Source organism: Geospiza fortis, unplaced genomic scaffold (assembly GCF_000277835.1).
Source record: "Geospiza fortis unplaced genomic scaffold, GeoFor_1.0 scaffold2, whole genome shotgun sequence".
Classification (NCBI taxonomy): domain Eukaryota; kingdom Metazoa; phylum Chordata; class Aves; order Passeriformes; family Thraupidae; genus Geospiza; species Geospiza fortis.
In genome coordinates, this window is record NW_005054366.1 from 738,654 (window position 1) to 763,989 (window position 25,336).

A 25,336-nucleotide genomic window follows, 5' to 3' on the forward strand; every position below is an offset into this window, starting at 1 on the left:
GTTGCAGCACAAGAAATAAATTGGGTATTGTAAGAACAGAAAAGAAGTCATAAAAATATTTCCTTAGTCATGGTGTCTCTGGTAATATAATTCCCTGAATAGAGATCTTCAACAACACTCTCTTTAAATATGGAAAGAGCTCTGACTTTAGTCAGCATGTGTCTTCCATCAGCTTTTCTTTTTTTTTTTTTTACCTTCTTTATTGTATCTTACCACAGCCACCTCCAGGTGCAGGCACACAGTGTAAAAACCTTCCTCAGTGGAAGTGTGTTTTCCATTGGACACAGAATAAACACATTGTGAGGGATTCCAAATGGAAAAAACTTGGACACAGAGGCCAGTGCTTGCTTATGGGTATGTATCCTCCAGCTCTGTATTTCCTCCTTTCACCTGATCCCCACACCAGGGAGGAAAGGAGCTGCATTCCAAGATGAGCCTTCTACAGGGCTCCTGCTGAAGGCACTTCCCTCCCTGCCCTGCAGCACCCACGGTCATAACCCCTGCAAGTGTCTCCCTGAACACTGGAGTGTAAGAACAGCTGAAAATTAGGATCCATCCCAAGTTTACACAGAATGGAGGATGAGGGGCCACCTGACTTTGAGGCAGGTCTAAAAAAATTCATGCTATCATCCCAGAGAGGATGTTGAGCTGTGCCTCCAAACACTGCTGCCACTGTGGGGATTAAAAAAAAAACAAAACAGGAGAACACTGTGAAGGTTACTGCTACCTGAGTGAAATAAATAAACAAAGTATTTAATGTGTGGGATGTAAGGACCCTGTGTATGCAAGAAAAGCAGTTAGGAAGTAGGAGGAGCAGGAGGCTGAAAAGAAGATTTAACTTGGCTTTCCCACAATGAGGTATTCTTCTCCAGTGTCTGAGTGCCAGCTCGATCTGGGAATATCACACAGGTTCTTACAATGGGAAATACACTCCTTAGTTAGCAAATTCTTGTTTGAGGTGAGAAAACTGAAAGGAATATTATACAGACACACCAAGAGGCAGTTTCTTCTGCATCCACTCCAAAGAAGCAGAAATACTCAAGAATAACTCCTGTACCCAGAGACCTCCAGGGCTTAGGAGGGTTTAAAATTTAATGTCTTATTTATAGCTCATACTAATCCATATCTGCATCACAGAGGTACACAGAACAGCAAAACCAACATGACAGCAAACCAAGGAGTGAAAGATTGCCCAGAACACTCTCTTAGCACAGAGGTGCCTATCAAAATCCCCTCCCCTGCCTCTTGCACTTACCCACAGTGTCACAAGGCTCGTCTTTGTGCACGCAGAAATCTGTCCTAGAAAGAAAAACAGAACAGAAGTGAAATGTATCCTGTGCCTGCAGAGCAGGGAGAAGCAGTGGTGCATGACTCACATATCAGGGGTGTTGAGGTCTGGGGATTTTGTAAGGCTGCTGTGCTGGGTACACGATGACAACAGAGATAGCAGCCCTGATTGCTACTGAGATTACAGACAATCATGTGAATCAGCCACATATACCACAGTCCCATCATCAGACTTAAGAGTCAGCACCTAAAAGAGTCCTGCCTCAGTCTGGGATGTCACACTTATTCCACAACTGGATTAAAACTGAAGCTCCTTCCACAAGAGAATTGCAACCATAAGGAGCAGACACCCTGTGATGCACCCTAAAAGACAGTGGGAGTAGGAGATGTGTGGGACACAGAACTAATATGTGCCCAGAAATTCTCAATTCTTCACTAGAATAGAAAAGAACATGAGAGAGAGAAAGGCAGATGTTGACACAGAAGAAGGAGAATTTCAGGATTTTCCTGGTAATGGGTAAATTGGCTTCAGCTAAACTTATTAAGTCACATTTGCCATGTTGTGGTTCGAGTCCAACACAGAGAGGTTCAAGAGACTCCATTTGTTCCCACATCTCATCAAGGCAGGAGAAGATACTACAGATGCCAGTGGCATCCACAAATCAGCCAGGGATCCATGGAGTTGTATTAAACAGAATAAAAGCCTTGAAGCTCACCACCAGAACACTGACACTTCATGTGAGAAGATTTCGTACATGAGGGTCCTCATGACAGAAAAACAAGTGTGAGTGGGGAAAAGTATTTTATAACTAAATTAATAGCTTGAATGCATTTCAGGAAGCACTTAGGCCTAAACTTTAAGGAGCTCTCTTCACCAGGGCTGCTATGCAGTACAATCTACAATGAAGAGGAGCTGCAGAGATACATCACATGTGCTAAAACATTTCAGAAGTTCTTTAACCCAAGGGAAGCTGAGGAACTGCAGTCTCCATCACCTTGGCTTTCCTCACCCTGGGAGGAGGCAAGAGAATCCCACTGGTACATTTGGAGTGTGCCATTTGAAATGCCTGAGTCCCCTTGGGGTTTGGAGTGTAAGAGTTTGGCAGGAGGAAGATCAAAAATACTTTGAGAAAGATAAATACTTAGAAAAAGAAAATACTTAGAAGAAATATAAAAATAGATAAATATTAAAAGTGCTCTTTCCTTGAAGAAAGCCATGAAACTAGGGTTATAGGAAAAGGGATTTAAGGCCCAGGACTGTGGCTGATGAATCCAGACCCTCCACACCAAACTCCTTTGAAAGCCACAAATCAAGCCTTCAAGGGCTTGGAAGGAGAGCACGAACAGCCATTCCCAGCTCTTGTTCAGCACACATTGAAAACCAACCACGCTTCAGTGCAGAAAAACCATAACAACCATCAAAGTGTTAAAAAAATCAGACAGGAACCAACCAAAAATCGGAAGCTACGACCACACACCAACCCCAGCTTTCATTTTTCACTGCAGCCTGTGTCTCAACACCTTGGCATTGCAGCCTTCCCAAGGAAGACTAATGACAGTCTCCTGACAGAGCTGGCACCAGCGCGCCTGCTCGGCTTCCCAGAGCCAGCTTGACAGAGGTTTATTTAAGGACTTATTATGTTATATAAACTGCTAAATCAAACAGATGCTTTTCTTGTGACAACAGATAGCTGAACTATTAGTGGATGGCAGGAGGCCACAGCTAGAAAAGCCTCTCTCTCTCTCCAGAGCCTGTCCAGCCCTGCAAATAATACACAGAATTTCTGCTCCTTGTGCTGCCCCACACCGAAAGGTGCCTGGCACTTTCTGGCAGCTCCACAGAGGAATTACCACCATGCTAGTAACTAAGGGGTCAGTAAATGATCCAGCACAACTTGCAGACTCTCCCACAGACGTAGGACAACCATTGTGTGTGAATAGAGTGCTGTGGTGCTGTTTGGTCAGGGAAGGGCTTGAAGCACATCAGCAGCAGAACTGAACATCACTGGCAATTCAAGTATAAAACCTGCTCAGCCCATCCTTAAAACTGTCATAAACACAAGACGAAGAGACTCCATCTTCTGTTCAAATACATGTACAAAAATGCCAGGATTTAAACCATCTGGACCATTGCAAATACTTTATCCCAAAACCCTGTGGCCAAACAGAAAAGCACATCCAGACCTTCAGCCACAAACCAGCTTGGAGGGTCTCAGTCTTCTTCCAAAGACAAGGGCACACCTCACCACAAAGCCCATTGCTGAAACTCCTACAGTCCTTCCCTGGCAGCCAGAGGGAGAACGCTGCATGGAAAGGTGTTGAGAATGATCTGTCTCACCTGTGGCTCAGTCACACCTGTGATTTAAATGACTCCATCCTGGCACCTGACATTGATCTGCTTTTAAACAGTTTTCAAGCACAGGTGTCTCTCTGGCACATTTTTGAGCTCAACTGCATGGGTAATTCTGAAGGGAGAGCTTGACATGACTGATACTATAATGATACTCAACAATGCAGGAAAGCTGTTCTAATATTTATTGCATGTGCAAAGGTCTCTTACCACAGAGACACAGTCCTGTTAGCAGAATTTTTTACAGAGCTGTGTTGAAATAAAACTCTTACTCCAGGAGCTGCAGTTCAAGTCCAACATCTGACCTTACCACACGAGGTCTGGGATAATACATTGAAATCACAGCCCTAGCTGTAACCAGTTTTACTCTTCACTTTTAGCCATTGACTCAATCAAGCAGGACACAAGTTCTCATCCTGTGACCTGTGAAATTCTCAGTCATTATCATGAGTGGTAGCCAGCAGAGGTGTCCATTAGCAGAGTACAACAATTCTCAAAAAAATGACAACAAGTTAGTTGTTTTGTTCAATAAAAATAGCCAGAAGAGCTCAGAACTCCTTCTACAGTCACTCTTCCATCTGGCTCCCACCAACTGGAAAAAAATACCTAACTGTGCTAAGCTGAACTCTGCAATTCAAATCCTTCCTGTGAGAAAGAAGGACAGAAGTTGAACTGTGCAACAGGAATAAGAAGCATTCTGTTAAGTGGCCATTCCCAGCATCCTTCAAAGGACATCTTTTGACCAGTCTAACCCTGCAGGGTCATAAAGCTAAAGGACACAGGAAACTGGTACAGTCCAGAACCTGCCAAAATAAACTTTCCACATCCATAGGTACATTCAGCAGTACTATATGCCCAGTTTCCTCCATGCACAGTGAATTCCTCCATTTGCCCATTTAATAGGAAGGCAAAGAGCTGAAGAAGTGTGGAAGGGAGGACCAGGCTGCAAATGGAACAACTACAGCACTGTGTCAGGAAAAAACAAGTCTTTGCTTAAAGACAGCTCTGAATTCTGTTCCTGTCAGTGCTGGGACATTCTTTGCTCTGCTATCACAACACCTACAGCCTAATAGCTGACCCAAACACCAGGAGCTGGGATAATATCAGTGTGCCTGAAGATTTCCCAGGGAATGCAAAAGACAGAGGGATCAAGAGAGGGAATGTGTTTCAAATGAGACATGTTTCTAAAATCACTAAGACACAGATTCTGCAGACAGAAGTTATTCTTGTCAGCTGCCTGTTAAAATACGAAGTACACTATCCAAAGATGCCAGAGACTTGAATTTCTGCAAGCTCAAAACCAGAATCTGAATGAGAAAATTGTGATGGTTATAGAGACCACAACACTATAATCACCTGTGGCAGATTATTCCCACTGTCTCACTTATTTACTGAGCTGGACAATGCATCTTATTTCACAGGCACAGTGTGCCCCTTACCTGGAACTCAGGTGGATACTATTAAAATCCCACAAGAGGAATATCTGCCACCTACATAATCTACTTTGGCATACAAATGAGGGTATGGGAAACATCACTTAGAGGTGAAGTTTCAAAAGGCAAGCGTGCCTTGGTGCTTCAAATGAACCCAGCCAGACTGGAACCAGAGGGATTTCTTCAGAGCTTGACCCCAAAGAATCTGTTTCTAGTCCTTAAAGCAGCTGCAGCTGCTGAAAATTCAGCTTCTGCTTTTTCTGGCGCAATTGCTCGTGCTGGACATGCTGCTGCTCCCACTCCTCTACCACTGGTCCATCTGTACAGTCTGGGGAGGGTCCAGGGACACACACACACACATTTCCAAAGCAAGAGGAGAAAAATTCATTTCCCTGACCCAGGCATGGGGCTGCTGGCCCAGAAGTCCTCCAAGCAATGCAGCATCCTCCACGCAGCAGAAGCAGGATGGGTTAAGGATGACAGGACACAGCAAGAAGGAAGGAAAGACTCCAAGTGCACACTGCTGGACTCTCCAGCAGCCAAAATGCTGCTCCTGTGCACAGCCATGTGCTGCTCCCTGGCCTGAACCTTCTCACTAGAGCTGAATCTGGTTTCTAACCCAACCAGACCTGTACTTTCCCAGCTATTCCCGTTGCAAATCCATTGAACAATTCCTCCTACCAATTCTTCTACAGTTCTTCCTCAGAAGCCTGAGTCCAGCTCATTTAGCCTGACATTATGCACTCAGTTTTGAGAGCAGCAGAGATTAAATGCCCTGCTTATTCCCCCTACCCTGTGCTCAGAGCCCATCAGAAGAGATTCCCTCTGCCTCACTTGTCATGCAGGACAACTGGATACCCAGATGAGGTTAACAAAAATGTTAGTTATTTATTTAGGCCCTGATCCAGTGGAGCACATGCTTAACTACAACCAGGATGTGCAGCCAGTTGACTTCAAAGGAACTATTCCCCCTATCTAAACTGTTAAATATCTGCACAAGTGCCTGGTGGACTGCAGTGAATACAGAGGAGGGAGCAGGGTTTGGGGGAGCTGCACACACGTCTGTGGAGGAGATTGCTCAGGAACTTTGCTGGCCTCATGCCCTGCTCACCAGCTCTTTCACTGAACACTCACCAGAATCCCATGGACAGTTTGCAGTGGGGCTGTTAACACAAATCTAACACTAGAGATTACTGCAATCAGGATGGCAGTTCATGCAAAAACATTTATTTCTACTTAAATTGTTGGCAGAGAAAAGAAGTGAAAGAGGTGAGTGATAATGAACTGCAATACAGACATTTCCTGTTTCAAACTGGGGGACAAGGGGGTAGGAAGTAGTGTTTTTCTAGCACCATTACACCATAATTTTGTGCTCACTTTCATTATTCAGAGATCACGTCTGTAAAAATGAATGCTTCTTTTACATCTTAAAGGATGCAGAAAACTTAAAACACCATGAATTTGCTTTTCAAAATTAGTGGTAACTGTGGGGACATGGGACTTGCATTGTTATTGTGAGGCTAAGCTCAGACAATTAGAGGAAAAAGACTGTTGTCCCTAAACACCCTTTTTCTTGCTTTATCTGATGTGTTTGACACATCAGTAAGTTCAGAATCACAGAGCGCAAAGATTTTTGATAAAATATTTCTATAAAGATCATTTCACATCTGAAATAATTGCATGAGTTTGTTTCAAATACACGAACCAATCAGGAATGACCCCTACTCTACCTCAGTTGTGATAGAGGAGAGTTGTTAAAGTGGTTATTTCCTTGGGCAAAGAGAGAGAAAACGAATTTAGTTTATGGTATCTCTCTCCCTCTTTCTTTAGGAGAGAACTCCCTGCCCACTGCTGCCACACTGTCTGCTCAGCTGATTCACCCCTAACTGCACACAGAGCGCCTGAGCTCAGCTGTGTTCTCAGTTCCACACCTTCCTTCTCCTAGGAAGGAGGGCTCCAAAACCTCCCCTGTTTTTTTCCACCCCTACCAGCTGGGGTGAGGAAAAAGCCTCCCTGTGCTACAGCCACGTCCTGACCCTGACTGTGACACCTTGGCTCAAGAGTAGAGATGCTTTTGTACAACCTTGTTAAGAAAGCAACAAAAACCAGACAGAGCACTTTCACCTGAGCCATCTGAGCAGCAAATGTATCATCTTCTTCTTAGATTTCTGCCTGACCAGATAACCCCATCACTGACCATGGGCATTACTGGTTGAAGAAAATTGATAAACCAGACCTTCCCATACCTGGTCACAAAAACAGCAGCATCCACAGGAGGGGTGTCATCCCTGGCACCAGGAACGTGGTTGTTACCAAGGTATTTTGCCCCACCATATTCTTCATTTTGCCACTGACAGAAGCTCTCCAGAGATCTCTCTCCATGATGCCCGATGGACAACTTTGCCTTTAGAGGAAAGAAAAAAAAGATATATAAAAGGAGAAATTATTATCCCCAGTCTTTAGATAAAGCATCAGAGTTCTCTGTAACAGCTAACTCCAGACTGGTTTGCAGCTACAAGCAGACAGCTTTACCAGGAAGGACAAATAAAAGGATTCTGGTTCCTTTCACTCCCACAGCCCCTCTACTTCCCACTTTCAATGCTGCCTGGTGAAGTGGAACAGGCAACTCCTCACAGATTGTGATGCTGAGGCCCCACATCCCCTCCACCCTGTGGGACACCACAGAGCAGTTCCAGGAGCAGAGGAGAAAGGGGCTGGGACTCACAGGGCGACTGTGGAGCAGGACTAGCTTGGTCACTCGAATGTTGACTTTAATTCCCAGGCTTTGATGCTGGAACATGTTGTACACCTGTCAAAAAGCAAAGAGAACATCCATAGCTTATTAGTAGAAATATCAAGACCTAGTAATAGTAGAAGAAACTAATTGTGACTAAAGTTAGACATTTCACCTTTTAAAAATTGACACAAAAACTCCCCCCACATGGACTGTGCTACTAACTCAATAAAATAAAGGATATTTAAGAGTGGCTGTGAAAAGGAGAAAAATATTCCAAAGGAGCTCTAAAGTCTCAGGAACATGGACATACGTTATGAAGCATTCAACTAACATGGATCTTCAGCATTTAAATATCAGAGATATCTGAATGCAAGATGAAATAATGGTGTGTTTTAGACTTCAGGAAATAGAATGGAAAAGCAATTTCCCTCTGTTATTTTCATATCTTATATAAGAGAATAGTAATAAGGCAGCACATAATGACACGAGCCTCAGGAAATACAAAAATAGCACCGGAAACTACCTTACTACTTTCTCCAGATTTTGCATTCCAGCTCAGATACTTCACCTCATTTTTATAGGTTAGAATCTAAGATCTTAATTGATCCCAGGATTTTATTCCACCCGTTTCTCACTGTACAAATGTTTTAACTAGACAGTATCAAAAATGGTGAGGGAAGGGTTTATTTCAAAAGCTGTAAAAGGCCACATAAAAGGCCTTGGGTGAATATTGTATCCCCTACTTCATCAAAAAAATCAAAATCAAGACCAGTGAAGAGAGACTCCTGACAAATAGGAGGCAGGTTTGGCCCCAGGTAAGCAATATTCCTTGCTCACAGCTCCTTTGGCTACAAGCATCACCCAGGCTCAGAAACTTCCTACAGCAAACCCGAGACACGAGCACATCTTGCACATCATGTTTTCAACACTTGGTATTTTTCCTATTTGTGCAAATGCTCAGGAATGTGCTCAGTGGAAGAAGCTCTCCAGTGTTTGGAGTTGGATTTAAGCACACACATAAATGTTTCCTACAATTTAGGCACAGATTGCAAGACAGAGCTACTCAGTGTTTGACCCAGTGACCTTCAGCTGAGCACAAGGAGCCATTTCTCTTCCCTGAGGCTGGTGCACAAGTGCATCCCAAATAGGGCTGGCACTATTTGCTTAGCCTGGGGATGTGTTGGAAGAGCACTTCAGGCCTCTCTCTACAGACTTGGCAGGGATAAACTTGACATTTGCAGAGAAGGGCTCTGACAGATGACCCCTGAGTAAGTGGAGACCTGGACATTCAGCTGGGAGGGTCAATGGGGCATGAGGCTGAGGGGGTCAACCTCTGCTGCACCACTACAGAGGCTGACAAACACTTCCCTGAGATGGATGGATGGATGGATGGATGGATGGATGGATGGATGGATGGATGGATGGATGGATGGATGTCTTTGGTTTCCCAGCTCTCCACTAGCTCTGGCCATCCCATGAAGTTCCCACTCATCACATGAGAATAATTCCAGCAAACAGGCCTTACCACTGAGCCTGCTGGGTGCTGGTGCTTGGCTTCCCATCAGAGCAGTCAAGCTGCCTCCAGAGCCAGCACAGACAAATCCAAACACCACTGACTTCCCAAGGCTGTTTGCCCTGCCAAAACTCGCCCACCAAGCACCAGCTGCTGGACAGGTCAGGATGTCATCTTGAAAGCTGCCAGCCCTTCCTCCTTTTCTCTTCCGCTCTCTATCCCAAAGATAACTCTGACTGCACTTTTATTCCCATCCACCAGTGATATCAGAAGAGCTCAAGCAGCAGCAATTGGACACTAAACAAAAAAAAAGTCCCTGGGAGTGCAAGAGGCTCCACTTTGCTTGTTTATTCAAGCTTTGTTTGCTTTTTTTCTTAAATGAGGGCCAAAGGAACCCCAGGCTGATGGTGGTTTGTATTGCCTAGAAGGAACATTAACCTTTCCCTCTGAGAGGGAGATCGCTTAACAGTTACAGGCAACACACACTGGACTCGGAGAAAATTTAATTTGCCAATTAAAATAGTTTGTATACAGAGAAAAGAAAAAAAGACAAATTAAAACAACACCTTCCCCTCACCTCATCTTTACTGCTGCGTTCCTGATCCCTTCCCCCTCACCCAGAGCCAGGCAGGTGGATGGGGAATGGGGACTGTCCTCTGGAACAGCTCTCTCTGCTGCTCCCTTCTCACACTTTTCCCTGTTGCAGGATGGATCCTCTCCATGGGCTGCAGTTCCCACCAGGAGAACCTGCTCCAGCACAGGCTCCTCTCCTCAGGTCACAGTGTTGGGAACAGCCACCTGCCCCACCATGGTGTCCCCACAGGCTGGAGGGCACCTCTGCTCCAGCACCTGGAGCTCCTCATCCTCCTGCTCTGACCTGGGTTTTTTCCCCACTTTTTTCCACTATTCAGCCTTATTCCCCTCTTTTGAAGATGTTTTCACAGAGGCACCCCCAGGTCTCCTGACAGGCTCTGCTGGGCCCTGTGGGGAGGGCTGGGACCATCTGTGTCCAGCATGGGGCAGCTCTGGGTGTCAGTCCCACCCAACACCATCCTTTTAGAGAGAAACTTCTCTCAGATCATGGGCTTTAAGGCTGGAAGGAATCCCATGGAGAAGGCAAACAGACTTTTAAATGACTTGATAAAAAAAACATGAGCTGGATTTAAACCAGGCTGCGCCAGGTAGGTTGTGCCCAAAGGAAGCCCCATCACAGAATCCGGCTGAATTTAAAATAAAATAATTCAAATACACAGGTCTTTCCTGCTAAGAATGGAATTCCATCATGGCAGCAACAACCTCCTGCCTTTCTCACCCAGCCAACAAGAGAACCAAACCCCAGAGACTGTGCTGTTCCACACCACGTCCAAGTGTCCACCTGCAGCACGAGCCAGGTGAGGTGGTGGGATAACTGGTACCAGGCCATGAGGAATGGGATTTCCCACTGCAGATGTTCTCAAGATTTCCTGCTGCACAGACAGAGAGACTGACTCACAGACACCTCCCTGCCCACTCCCAACACCATGGGCCACCCTTCCTCAAGCCTGCAATTGCATCACACCCTTCAGGCTGCTGTGACTGCTTCCAACAGGGGAAAAGTAAAAATATTTGGGTGGTTTAGAACCTTTTAATAAAATAAGGCAGCCTTGAACAGAAGAGTCAGCTGCATGAAACTCTGCCATGGAACCAAATGCAAAAGTTACTTGTTCAGGACATCACCACAAGTGGCAGAAAGCAGCTTGGGTGGAAAAGAAATGGAGGTTCTGGATCATTGGGATGAAAGGAAGGGATGGGAAAAGTGGTCAGTGTGACTGAAGTGTTGTGGGTGCCCTGCTGCAGGGGAACTTCTACACTTCTGTATTGACTTCTCTGTGTGGAGTCATCAGAAGTAGGGTGAACTCTGGAAACAGGAGACATGGTAAAGAACCATACAAAACAGACAGAAAAAATGGAAGGGGAAGTGCAGTAGAACAAGAAGAAGAATAAAGCCTGTCTCTGGCATCTCCCCGTTCACCTGCATTTCTCTGACAGAGCTTTACTGTACAGAATGCCCTAAAGAAAACAGGAAAGCTTCAAGGCTGGACCATCCTCCTCTGTTTGCATTCCTCCTGCCTTTCTTTCTCCTCACAGCTCTGACATGGAAGGGGCAGAACAAATGCAGTTTTGGCAGAATCTGTGCAGGCCTGCCCCAGCACGCACAAAGCAAACACAGACATAAGGAATTGGGCTCAGAGAGGAACTAAACTACATCATTTTAATTTTTTTTTTTAATTCTCAAGAGCTTCCTCTGCAGGTGGACGGTGGGAGGGAGACGTGTGTGTTTCAGATGTTTTGGAGTTTAGAACAGCAACCCTGAGGGTAAATTGACTTTTTTCCCTTTTTTCTTCCCTGAGCACTGCACTCAAGCAGGAGCCTTCCCATTGCCTTGGCTGCTGGATGAGGTTTGGACAGCAGAAGCCTTAGTCAGGTTACTGAGGTTGTCTTTCTCTTGTTTTGAAAAGTGCTATAGGATTTCTAACACCCACCTAAAGCCAAGCTTTCAAATTACTCCTTTAAACATTATGAAAAAGAACATATTCATAGCTCTTTATAAGATACAGTTGACATAACTCCTTCTCCTGGGGCTGCTGGAGCAAAAAGAGAAATCTGTAGACAGTGATGAAACACTCAGATCCTTTTCCCTTATGTTCCCTTATGTCCCTGTTCTCATCATGAAAATTCCAGACCAAGGTAAGGGAGCAGATTATCAGTGGCAGCTCTGGAGCCTTTATGTGCCAGCCCCCAAGAGCACAGACATATAAATCCATCAATGCAAGCATGATAAAAATGATTTTATCTGCTTTTTTAACATAAAAAACCCTCACGGGGAAATCCAAAATGAAAAACAATCTGTGGAGTGTAAAATCAGGCTTCAGAGAGTAAAACAGTATCATTCCTAAAGAACAACATAAGAATTTTCCCTCTTAATGACATCCAAAAGATCACTAACTTCAAGTTCCTGCTTGCTGCTGCAAAGAGCTTCCACAGTAATCTCATGGCTTAGCAACAGCTGCAGGAGAACTGACACACACTGCAGAAATTCTCCCTCCACACTGCACTCTCAAGGAAAAAGGCAAGCTCCAAACCAAGCCACAGTTGTAATTTATTGCAAAACCCCAAAAAATACACTTAGGGGACAAAAAAAAACCCAAAACCCAAACCAACCCAACTCATTTTTTTTAGGTTTTCAAACCCATAGAAAGCAGCTGTTAAAAGACTGTGTTGTGGTCTTGGAAATTCAGAAATTCAGACGTCTCTGTCTCCAAACGCTCTGAGGGTCAGTCTGGGTGGGACTTGGTTTGCAAAGTCAGCTCTGCACTCTGCAAGGAGCCAACATCCACAACTCCCTGCTCAGGGCCTGCCTGGAAACAGCCACTCCTCATCCTCAGCAGCACAACAGCCATGGACAGGACTTTCCAAAGGCTCTCATCCCCATTTATCACCACTTGAACCAGTTATCTCCAGAATCAATTGCTCCAGAAAGCTGAAAACCTAAACCATGAAAACCAGACACAGCAGAGACCAGTGCAGTTCCTAGAATCTCCTTTTTCCTTTACTGGTCACTTCTTTCAGATGAAAAGCAACCACAAGAGCAAAGAAAGCATAGAACTCCTGCAAGAACAGAACATCCACCCTCACAGCTCCACATGGATGAAATGCACTGAGAAATTAGCTGCCAGATGCAGACCAGCAGACTAGCACAAAATAAGCATGTTTTAAAGCTTGATTTACCACAAAGGCACTTGGGTTTGGAATTCAGAGGAAGCTCTGTACACTGGTCAGTACAGAAGGAAGACATGAACAGGAGATGGTCTCAAGCCAAAGGTGAGACAAGAATTGGAATGCAAACACTGCAACAAAGCTCAGTAACAAGGGAGTTTAACCTAGAAAAAGAGATCAGCACCTATATCTAAGTAGGTGGTTTTGCATTTCCACAGCTCTCCTGGTATTTCTCCCTGTCCATGTTCTTCCATTCCTCACTGCCTTGCTAAGGCTGCAGCTGTGCATGGTGGCATTTGACAACAACTTTAGCACCTGTTTGGAAAATAGTGCTGAATCAAACACCTTGCCAGAATATAAGAAAAGATTTCTTTTTAGCAGTGGTGACTTGAAAAAAGCCAACTCAAATCCCTGGAGCCCTGCTTGTTCCTACTCATGCATTACAGTGCACCTTAGAGGGAAATTCTTCCATGATCTTGGAAAAACCTGTCTTATAATTTCAAGCATTAGTTTAGTAAATTAAAGAGCCTGCACCTCTACAGTGACATTCACAAAAAACAAGTACTTTTAATATGAATCTATTCTCTGTTCAGGGGCATGGAACTACAGAATAACATTAAAAACACAGCATTTGCTACATGAAGTGCTACCTGTTATTTCTGGGTTCCAAAATGGGTTTGTGTGCTTTTAAGCTGTTATTCTAGATGAGGGTGGTGGGGTTTTTTCCTCTAAGATTCTCATTTACCAAGGGAGCAATAAACCCATATTTTGTAATGCTGACTTTTTCCCCCTTCAGAAATTCTTGTAACATAAATAGATATTAAATACTTTAAGGCAGATCACTTTATTTAAAATGTCTATAAATATAAAATGCATTAATAAGACCTCTTAATGCTTGTTTTGTGGTTTGACAGTAAACGTAATGGCTTACAGAGAGGAGTTAAGTTAATATACCCCTGACCAGTAATGTTCTATTTGCTTAAATGCAAGCATCCAAGCCAAAATTAACATTCTGGTTTCTTTTAGAGGCAGCCTGCCATCCTGCAGTATAGCTGAATAAGCACTGCCTAATATCATGGGGCAAATCCTGTCCCCCAGCTAACAGTCACCCAAGGCTGACAGGGAGGCAAGAAACAAAGATCCCAAGCAGCCAAAATCGTGGCTTAAGGCCTCTCCAAACCCCATGATTACCTCTCTGAAATACATTTTTCTGAATTATCCTTCAGCTTCTTTTCCTGGGATGAAGGTCAGCTTTCATTACACAAATGTAACATCAAAATCCCCTTTGATTCCCTGAATTTCACCTGGTTGTATCACCACAGAATAAAGGATTTATGCAGTGATGCCATCTATGTGTTAGCCTATCCTTATTCCTCACTATCTTTTGGTCTTGCCAGTCACTCTCAAGTCTTCCTTCAAACCTGAAAAATGTTTCTAAGAGTGTGGGAATGTAGGTGGCTGAGGGAGAGACCCTCCCATTGCCCCTCTGAAGGCTGAAGAGCTGAAACATGAACTCAAATCCTATCAGACATCAGAAAAAACTCACACCAGGGAGTCCCCAGGAGCAATGACTTAACTGTGGGAAGCATTTCAGCTGGACCTTGCACCTGAGGAAATGTCACATGAACGTGTTCCTCATCCAAGAGCCCTCTTCATGTGCTCTCTCTGGTGTCTAATAAAGGGGTGAGCTCACCCTACAGCATCAGAACCCAGCTTAAAAGCCCATCAGCCTAATCCATAGGAAACTAACCTTCAATATTTGTTTAATAAATGGGTTTAGAGAACCCAGCCCATCTATGAGCACCTCCCCACGCAGATTTATTCACACCTGGCAAGCTGATGTTGCTGAGATGTTCTGCAGCATCTCAGACTGGACAGACAACAGGATCCAAAGACCCACAGCCATCTTTTGTTTAAGACTTGGTCCATCAGTCTGTTCATCCCTAACAATCTTCACAGGCTGAAAAAGCTGCACAACACAGACATCCCTAATGGCCACAGTGAAATCATTGACCTGCAGGCATGAGAGTCATCAAAAGTAACTGCAGAGCCACAGTGGAGCCCCATCAAGTGACAACTCTGAGAGCACACTGTGAGGCAAAATAAAAGGTAGAGGAAGGGACAAAAAAGCAGCTCATTAATGGAAAAGACTAATCAAACTCCCTACTCAATCAGCCACCAGTGCTTGAACGAACACAAGACCTCTTAAAAAGCTGTTGTTCCATAGCTGGTTTATGCTGAGCATCCATCTCTTCACTGGGAAGCATGACCAGACAATTACTGTTCAGGACTGTTATTTTTTCCCAAGCCAATTTGCTGCTCATAAACACCAGCAGAGGCACAGTGAGGAGAATGAGCTGTTCCTGGATATTACAATAGCATGGGCAAAGGAATATGAGCTTTCTCCAAGACTTTCTTGTGCAAATGCCTCTGCAAGGACCCCTGCAGCCTCTAAGCAGTTTTCCATGTCTACATCCAATTTAGCCATTACCTCCTTACTGGCACTGCCAGCAGCTGAGTGAGCATTCCCTGTGGGAGGCTCTGTGTTCCCTTATCAGCTGAGCCAGAAGGCCCCACTACAGGGACAGCTCACAAATTAACACCCACACTTCCCATGAGCCTGCAATTTCCAAAGATTCCACTCACTCCAAAATATATCCCTAGGATTTCTAGAATGATTCTCAAGCCCAACTCCATCAACAACTCACAGGTATGATCAGCACCACTCCATGCAGCCCTGGGTGAAAAGAATGGGATCAGCCAGCAGTTTGGTTATAAGTTTTCTACATTCATATTTTCTACATGAAGGGAAGCAGCCATTTTCATTGTGTAAAAATCAGAAATAAAAATAATTTTGGACTTAAAGACAGGTCTTCTGCTGGAAATCAATATGACTACTGGCTTTAACTGCCTAGAACAATGAGCCATATCTCTTGTGAAACAGGTGTGCCATAGGAATCTTTAGGAACGCAAGAAACATGTCAGACAAGACACTCCTCCAAGGTAAACCACAGCAGCACCAAAAGCCTGGTAGAAAACACCACTCCTGAACCACTATTTCCTAAGTGAAGACTTGCAATTTCAGTTTTGAAAAATGGGGTTTTATTGTGGCAAACACCAGGAATAACACAACTGGAGAAGAGGCACATAACACAAGAAAACCAAAACCTTTTCTCGTACCCGAAGGTCAAACCAGTTCTTGATTTCTGCTGCCAAGTCAGCTTTATTCTACCCTGGATATGTCCTGCTTACTCTTGTTTCCTCTTTGGAGAGTGAAGTGCCTACTTACCATATTCATAACAGTGAGGATGAACCTTTGGGCAGCCTCAGCTCCGTGGTACTGCACCATGTCAGCATCTGCCACCACCAGCGTCTCCACCGTGTACTCGCTGGTCAGGCGGATCGCGTTCCTCCGCTCCCGCCAGTCGCTCGTGGCCTTCACTTTCTTCTGCCTCTTCTTTTCTGAAAGGTCAAAATGCCTTTTAAGGCTGGCAGATCATAATAAAACACTCCCAGCCTTTTCAACAAACACCCTGGTGTGTATTCAGGTTGTAACAACCTTTAATTTAAAGTGTTCTTGGCTGGTTAAAGAAGAGGTTGCATTGCACGTATATCTGTCCCTCTGGGTGCAGAGAGCAGCAGATGATGTGAAAAGAGGGAAGAGGATGGGAAAAAACATAAGTTCAGGAAAAAGAAAAAATTAACTAATTCAAATAAAAATGTTACAGGTAAGTTACACCTCCCTCCCTCCCAACTAAAGGACTGATGTATTAATAATTTGTCTTCTTCTAAGCTGAAAGGTGAATTGTGTTTCACAGGCAGATGTGCAAAGCAGCTGAGGCATGACCAAAGGAGAAATTAAGTTCAGATATGAATTCACACCTGCTCACTTCACTGCAGCCACAAAACTGTGTTCATGCTTTCAATTGCAAAAAGAAAGAAGCTAATGAAGTAATTAAAACAAATTTATTCTTGCAATAAGAAACAGACTTCTAAGATTCACTGAAATGATCTCTGCCTACTGTTCAGCCTGTGATATACTATGGATACTGACACTGCTATCACTATTGATTTTTTCCTGTGGAAAAGGGAACAGAACACGTAAGTCCTGAAACAGCACTAACACAACATTCAGTGCAAAACTGACATGGGACAGAGCCTAATGGATGGTCAGACAAATCCCTCTTATGTCACACAACACATGCTGCTCATTCCCCAGAGCAGAGAATCACTTTTTAATTTTCTCTAGATCTACCCTGAGACCCTCTCTGAGCAAAGCAGCAGCCAGAGCTGAGCTGGTGTTCACTGATCCTGATTTTCCACAGCCTGTTTACCAGCTCCCTGACATAATTCAGCTTGAATTTCTCTTCTTTCGCAGATCATCAGTTTTCCCTGACTGACCCTCCTGCATTCAGGGTGACAAACTCCATCAGCTGCAAGCCCCCCAAAGCCCACCTGAAATGGACTCCCTGCCTTAACCCATTGATGCATTTTCTGCCTTGTCAATATGCACATTTCACCACGTCCATCCCATCTCCTCATTCCTGGGTTTCTTCAGTCATCCAGTACAATTCTGCACGTGCTTTTCTGCCCAAGGCATCAACTGTCAACACTTGGTACATATTTTAAACTCAGAAAACAACCATGAAATTTGATTTTTTTTAAGAGAGTTTGGAAATATCCCCCTGGGTTGAAAGAGACAGACAGGAGTCTATGGACAAGAAAAAAAATGAAAATGGGGGGTGATCATAAATTATGGAAGATGCATGCCAGCAGCAAAGATGAAAATAACCAAGTTTCAAGGCTTGTTTTCACATGGGCTGCAGGACAGCAACAGAAAAAGTGCACAATGATGGCAAAGCTGCCCCAGAGCAGAGGATCTCTATAATGAAAATAAAATAAATAAAATAAAAAAGATTGACTATAAAAGAAAGAAGGAGAGCTGAATGCACCTTTGATTTGCCAGCTGTGAGATGGAGATGATTTCAAATTCCTGTGGAACAGCTCACGTTTGTGTGTTAATTTATTTCTTTCATTCCATTCATTTCCCATCCCTCCCTCTGCAGAGCAGCACATCTTTAGCTACAGGTCCTCAACATTATCATTTAAATACCAAGAAGAAATCAAAGAAAAAAGAAAAGGTGAATTATTTCAGTAAAAACACTGACATTTTGGGTCTTACTGCTATCAGTCAGAACCTTCCTGAAGACAGCAGCATTTCCCCATCAAATTCTTATTTTGGCAATCCCCTAATAAATGTTTCCAGGTGGTATAAATCTCATACCTGTAGAGAAGTTGCTCTTATGGGGCAAGCTTTGATTCAGCTAAGTCTCAGCCTGGCATTGAATGAGCCATGTAAAACAGTTTAAGTGGAACGAAAAAATTGGAGTTCTCTGGGTTTTCCCTTAAAAATCTCTTTTTTGGTGGGAAAGAAGACATTTGTGTCAGAGGAGGAACTGACTCTGCTGGACTGGTGCTTGCACTCTGGGGAGAAGAGGTCATGCCATGGTCATTTGCCAGTGTGGTCCCTCCTCCAGAGGCAGGGGAAGGAATTGGCACCTCTGCAGCAGAACAAAACTCTGCAAGCTGTGACTTCTGGAGAGCAGCAGCCAAAGGGGCTCCTGGCAGAGGGCTGGGCAGCCTTGGTTCACACACAGCCTCTGGCCCCCTTTCCTCCTGTGGGCTGGCTGCTTCCCACAGAGGGGCTGGGATTGGAGGATGTGTGTGGAAAACCAGCACCCCACAGGCTGCCTGGAAACGCAGCCAGAGTGACCTGACAGGAGAACCCAGGCTCCTGCTCTTACCCTCACCTTCACACTGCCCAAGTGTAAATTTACCTGCACCTACAACAGGCAACAGGACTCGAGGGAGCCCACAAAGAGCTCAGGAGGTCACTGCTGCACCCTCCACAACAGGCACAGCACACTAGCTACTTAAAAAAAGAGAGGTTGTTCAAGTTTGTAGCTCCTCCATAGGGTAAATTGTTTTACCATTTCTGTCCACTTTCACAGTGGTCTCTCTTTGCATCCTCCTGCCTACCACAAATACAAATAGTTTTCCAGAATAATCAAGCACATGGAGAAAAGAAGGCATTTGCATGGCTGAACCACAACAAAGGAAATGCGCATGTCCTGTATCACAGATGTTTGATGAAGAGAAAGATCCAAAACCAGCGGGAAAAATCCTCATTAAGTGCACTTGCAGCTCATACCTGAAACTGAGTCAGTTTTATGGAGGTATCCAAAAAATAAAAATACCCCATCTCTAGAGCCTCACTTCAGAAACAAGCCAGCACAGAGAAGTCTCATTCCTGCCCTGCAAGATTTATGGACCATGGGCAGTGAATCCCTCCATGAGTACATGAAACCCCAAACTAAAATAAACATCAGCCATTAAACCAAGGATTAAATGCTTGGTGGATTCTTTATTTGAACAAACTGATGTTACAAATTTTGTGGTGCAGATGTCAAGTGTTAGTGTGAAGGCATAAGAGGCCATAAAACATGGGCAGGAGCTGTCAGAGGAGTTTACATTGCAGGGAGCACACAGCACATGATTTTAGGAGTCAGGTGTTCCCTGCTTAAGAGGTCAGAGAATTTAGTATGAAATATGAGCTGAAACAGTCAATCTACAACACAGCATGTACATGCTGCAGGTGACTGGGCACAGGGGACATTACCCTTTGGCCACTCACTCTGACAGTGTGTTATACAGTCTATTGGGCCAAAAAATCCACAAAATTCAGGACTGTGAGGTGAAGGGAGAAGGGTGAAAACACCCCCAGATCCTCAGCAAAAAATGGCTGTGACACTGCACAAGTTCATTAGGTGACTTTCATTTACCCTTGCCTGGCTCACCACCTTCAAAGCCACATGATCACACCCCGTCCTGCAGTCTTTGAAGTCTCCCTCAGAATGGGAAGCAGCAGAGTCCCCACTGTGATCAGAAGCACAACAAGGCTCTTCTGAGGCCTCTGTAGAAAACTCCTGACGTTCAGTGCTTTTTATGGCAACTCAACAGATGTGCAATTCCAGAGCAACCGCCCCAAATGACCTTTTCCTATTACACACCAAAAGCACTGTCTAGCACTGTCTGGCTTTTGGCAGATTCTTGCTGTAAGTGCAGAGTCCTTTCCTGTTCCTCCTACCTCCCTTCCAACTGTATTTCCCAGACTCATCTAAAAGCAACATCTTCTCCTACAGCCTTCCACTATTTTTCCTGCCTAATCTTTCCCTTTGTAATTTTAGCTACCTCATTCTTGTTAAACCCACTGACGGTTTCTGGATGCTGTTCAACAAAAGCCACAAATAAAAGCTAAACTGCAGAATCCTTTCTGCAAGGCCAGATTTCTCCTTAGAAGCTCTTTTCTATTGCTGCCTTAAAAACCCTCTCCAGCTCTTCCTCAGGAGCCCTTTGCTCCCTTCCCTCCTCCCATGACCCCTTTAACATCTCCTCATACCCAAGCTCTGTTTTACCATGTCCTGTTATTTCAGCAGCATAAAAAGGAAGAGAGGGCATCCAAGTGGGGCAAACAGCTAAAATTAATTCTCCCTAAGCCCCAGGAGTTTCCAGAGAGCCTCTGACTGGTACTCACATTAGGCAGGTTTTATTAGCTTCACCTAAAAGTAAAAATCATCACCTCTCCAAAGCAAAACAGAAAGAACAGGGAGATCCTGCACACAAACCAAGCCTAGAAATTAAAGAAAGGAAGTTCTTGAGATGTATTCTTACTACTCAACCTAAACCCCTCTGTCACTGCTGAATTATCAGAGGGACAGGATGCCACAAAATGTCCCTGGCAGCAGCAGCAGGACAGAAGCACCTCTCAAAAGGTGATTTGATTAATCCCATCCTCTGCCAGGATACAGCACAAGAATTATCTCTGTGCCCTGGCTCGTTATATCTCCACCAAAACCTTGGAATTTCAGCTGATGCCAGTGATTGCCTGAAGTTCAGGAATTACAAATGGCTGCTTATAGAAAGAACAGCTGATTATAGACTGAGAGCTGTCCTCTCATTTTTAATACCCTGTCCTTCAAAACTGCATCTCCAATTTCTCTCTGACTGGAATGGCAGACAAAATCAGGCATCAACTGCTAGGAAAAATTATTGCAGAGCAGAATGATCCATTATTCCCTAATTCACCTTCCAAAAATGGCTTTGTTTTGCTTTGGGGTTTTTTTGTTTATTTTTTTTTCTCCCAAACAGTCACTTTCATACCAAATCACAAGTTCATGACTATTTCTCTGGCAAAGCAGCAAACAAGAACTTGAGACAGAAGTCATGAACTCTGAGCTGCATCTCAAAACACCACAGATTTTGCTGCAAGGATTGTTATCCAAGCTAGGCTGTGGCTTGGACACATCAGTTAAAACCTTATTCTTCTGCAAAACAAAATCAGTCATCAACACAACTCATCAGGGCTTTGTTTAATGGCAGGTCAGGATAAGCACTGTGATCTCTGCTCAAAGGTTCAATTTGTCACCAGGATTCAGAGAGTCCCATCTCCTGGATTATGCACACCCATCTGCCATGGAAAGGACACTTTCCTGGTGGCACAAACAAGGATTCCTGGCAGATAAATAAAACAATTTAGTGGAGCAGGAGCAGGCACAGAGAGCATGGCTTGAGCAATGAACAGTGATAACATGGAAGAAGCAAAGACACCTAAAAGATGAGCAATCCACCTTAGTCCAGGAACCACCTCTCTGCTTTTCTAGCCAGAATGGCCATGGAATATCCATGAACATCCCAAGACAAGGACAGTGGACACTGACAGTGGAGCTCATCACCACCTGCTAGGCTGGATTTCAATGGCAACCAGCACTCAGCTTTATCAGGAACCAAGCAAAGGAGCAGCACAGCTGCTCTGGAAAGGGAAGAAACCCATCCACTATCTATATTTACATTTCCTTTTTGTGTCTCTTTTTCGCCTTGACAGTAGAGGGAGAAGAACCTGGAGTCCCTCTCACTCCTCATGATCCACACTGAGGGAATCATCCAGAACAGACCTGCAGTAAAGCCTCACTTGCCACGTGAGATGGAAAAGGACACTTCTGAATGTCAGACTGCTGCAGGAGGCTGCTGTTTATCAGCCATCAGGAAACAATCACAGGCTTGCAGGGAAAACCCAGACTCCCCGTCAGGAAGACAAGGGACCTGGAAAAACCAAGGGATTTATCCACAGAAGTGAGACACACTCCCATGGGCAAAGTGCTGAGTTCCTGATACAGGGAATCCTCCTGTGCTTGCAAACACTTAATCACATTACATCTTCTGTGGAGCCCATTGTTGAAATCTGCTTTAATTCTCCAACAGCTGCTTCCTAATATGGACTAATACAGGTTTCATGACATCTCTCTATTTTTAGTGCACATGTTTTTGGCCATAACAACTGCTCTTTCAGGCCAAGTCAAACCTGCAGAGAAAACACAGCTAGGAGACAATGATTAAAGATGGGGAAATGCAATGTAGCAGTAACATGTGTTTAAGATTTATACCTGTTCAGGGAAAGCATTCCCTACATTTGATACCTGTACACCAGCACTTACTTAAATTATTACCAGCTTTGATAAATTGTTAAAACAGGTTGCAAAGTAACTCTGCAGAGAAGCAACACGTTGTTATTTTGTGAATTAAAATATTGATCTTCCTGATATTTCACTGTACATGCAGCACATTTGCATTAAAGGAAAACTGGTTCATTTAAACTGACAAAAGGGTTTAAAGCAAACCCACATTTAAGAGTAATTTATGAGGTCTATATCATAAACATGAAATAACAACCTTCTGTCCAAAGACAAGCTGCTCTCTCTCATGCTCCTGGGCTGTATTTTATATCAAATCCTTCCTATGTAAGGAGACTTTAATACATCACTGGAGACCTTTGGAGAAGTTGTAACAGAACTTACTTTTCCTGAAGAAACAGAAAGTTTTATGACATGGTTAGAGGAGATTCCTATGCTTTCACAACATGCTTTGATTCTGTCTTGAACATTGATACTTTCTCAAAAACAAGAAAAACTGAAATTTTTTTCCTATTTACAGACTCTGATGGCAAAGAAAACATGCAAAATATGTGTCCAAATCTCAGTAAATAGTTAAACTACCATTGTTCCATGATAGTTCAGAAAAATAATCCATTTACTGCAGCTGAGGCTGTGGTGGACATTGCCACATGGAAACAGCTTTATTATATGTCACAAGCTCACAGAGAGAGGACAATGAAAGAAGCTCTATCTCAGGGGTTGGGCACTGCAAAAATCATGTATGATGCCTTAAAAGAGATCTTTCTCTCCTGCCTGGCTCTTCCACAAGGAAACTCTTACTTGCATCTACTAAAACCTGCAAACAAAACTCCCTTTGACTCCCCTCTCTCTATAGCAAAACCACTTCTCCAGGACCTTTGACAAGAAAGTTGTCAGAGCTGGTCTTTAAAGTGAGAGCAGGGTGTGACAGGAGCTTTGTGCAGATGCTGCCCAGTGTCCAGAGATGAGAGGTGTTTCACATCACTGGTGTGAAGCTATTTCCCGTGTTCCTCACGACTCCCTGCTCTGAGCAAGTGAAACCCAACCTTCCCTTCCTTCCCCCTCACTGCATGTGCACCTGGAAACCTTTTAATAGGTTTTCTGTTTGCCTCACAGGGGCTCATGTTCATGCCTGAGCAGAAATGTGCATTGCGACTTGAACTCTCTCTCTCTTGCTGGATGACAGGTGATAAAAATAAAACATATTCACATATCATATGACTAACAATAGCACCTGGCCCATGGTGATGGGATCCCTCCTTTGCTGCTGGAGCACTTTGGAATTCAAACAAAGGAATTAAAACATCAGCTCTGGGATTTTTTTTAACCCATTAGTAGACACTTTCAGGTTCAAATCTCAAGGATCCAGTCATGCAAAACCTTAAGTACTTTCCCATTCTTGACTACAGCCAGATTAATCCTCTTATACAGATTATTCCAGGAGAAATTTGGCTCCCACAAAGTTCTCCTGCAGACCTAAAAATAATTTTGAGTGCTGCAGGACATGTAACACCACTCAGACTAAGGGAGTTGTTTTAGAGATTTTTACCACCCCTTATCAAGCCAGCCTGGTGGCATTACCTGGCCCCAAGCCACTTTCCCCCTCCCAAGGCTGGGGTCTGCAGGGAGAGCACCACATCTCTGGGTGGAACACAGGGGCATTGCCTTTGGAAAGCTGTGCTCCCTGTCCCCCCAGCAGCACTTCCTAATTAAGTTCATTTTGCTTTCCTAAAGTGCTTTCCTGCTCCACCTCCAAATGCTCACACATTACATCACCAAGCACCTTTGCTTTACAAGTTATTAAGTTCATATATCACAGGAAATTTGCCATTGAGCAATTTAGCCCTGTTTAAATTTTTATGGCACAATCAATAGTTAGCATTAAAAATTCAGCTGATGTTTTGTGCCTTGATTCCCAAATAATCCCAGAGTAGTCCAGCTACCTCTGAATTACAGAATTTAAAGCAGAAAATACATACAGAGGTGATTCTTGTGTATTCAGAAAATACAAGAACAGCAGTAAAGGACTGAAAAATGCCCAAGCATGGCAGTTCTGTGCCCTTGAAAAATACTCATTTTATACTGTATTTACACAGACTTGTCTTTTTCTGTCTATGTCATTCTACAATACAGGGTTTGTACCTAAATGTCTGGCATAGAAATATCCCCATGTATTTACAACCTCCAACCTTTCCTGCCAAGTTGTAGCCTGGGTGAGCCAAATTTTAAGCCACTGGAAAACAACCTTTAGTACAAATTTGACCAGTCCATGTTGGTAAGATTCACTGTAAAGAGACCTTTTCCCAGGAGAAAGTCTGGAAGCATACCCCTAGATGGTCACTTCCACACACAGTTTTATTAGAAATGGACCTTTTGTGCGTCAGACAGGATTAATTTTTTCATTTCTAAACTCCTTATGCATAAAAGTTAATCCAAAGTAGACAGGAGGCAATTAAGTCATTATGCTAAGCCTATTAACAGCCATGAGTTACATTTCTGTCCCTCAACAATGACAAAGATCCAGGGGTCTGCCTTTAAGTGGGAAATCCCATGAGCAATTGCATTATTTTAGGACAGGGCTACTGCCAAGCAAGGCTTGGCTCCCTTCTTAGCACAGCAACAGTCAGCACCCAAGGGATGGGAATTCTGTTCCTGTGTAGCAGGAGGTGCCACTGGAAATGCTCTTTTATCAGTGTCTTCTTTTAGTACCTTCATGCTCACTCAGCTCCTCTT

At 44.0% G+C, this 25,336-nt stretch overlaps 1 protein-coding gene across 1 annotated transcript in view; it reads right to left on the minus strand.

The window, feature by feature from the left end:
• ADAMTS17 (ADAM metallopeptidase with thrombospondin type 1 motif 17) overlaps positions 1-25,336 on the minus strand; it is a gene marked incomplete at its 5' end in the record, with an annotated part of 153,568 nt that overhangs the window by 118,120 nt on the left and 10,112 nt on the right. The window contains 4 exons of the mRNA XM_031059652.1: positions 1,256-1,299; positions 7,317-7,474; positions 7,796-7,879; positions 16,366-16,538. Of these exons, the coding sequence (XP_030915512.1) occupies positions 1,256-1,299; positions 7,317-7,474; positions 7,796-7,879; positions 16,366-16,538 (459 nt within the window). The remainder of the gene's footprint in view (positions 1-1,255; positions 1,300-7,316; positions 7,475-7,795; positions 7,880-16,365; positions 16,539-25,336) is intronic.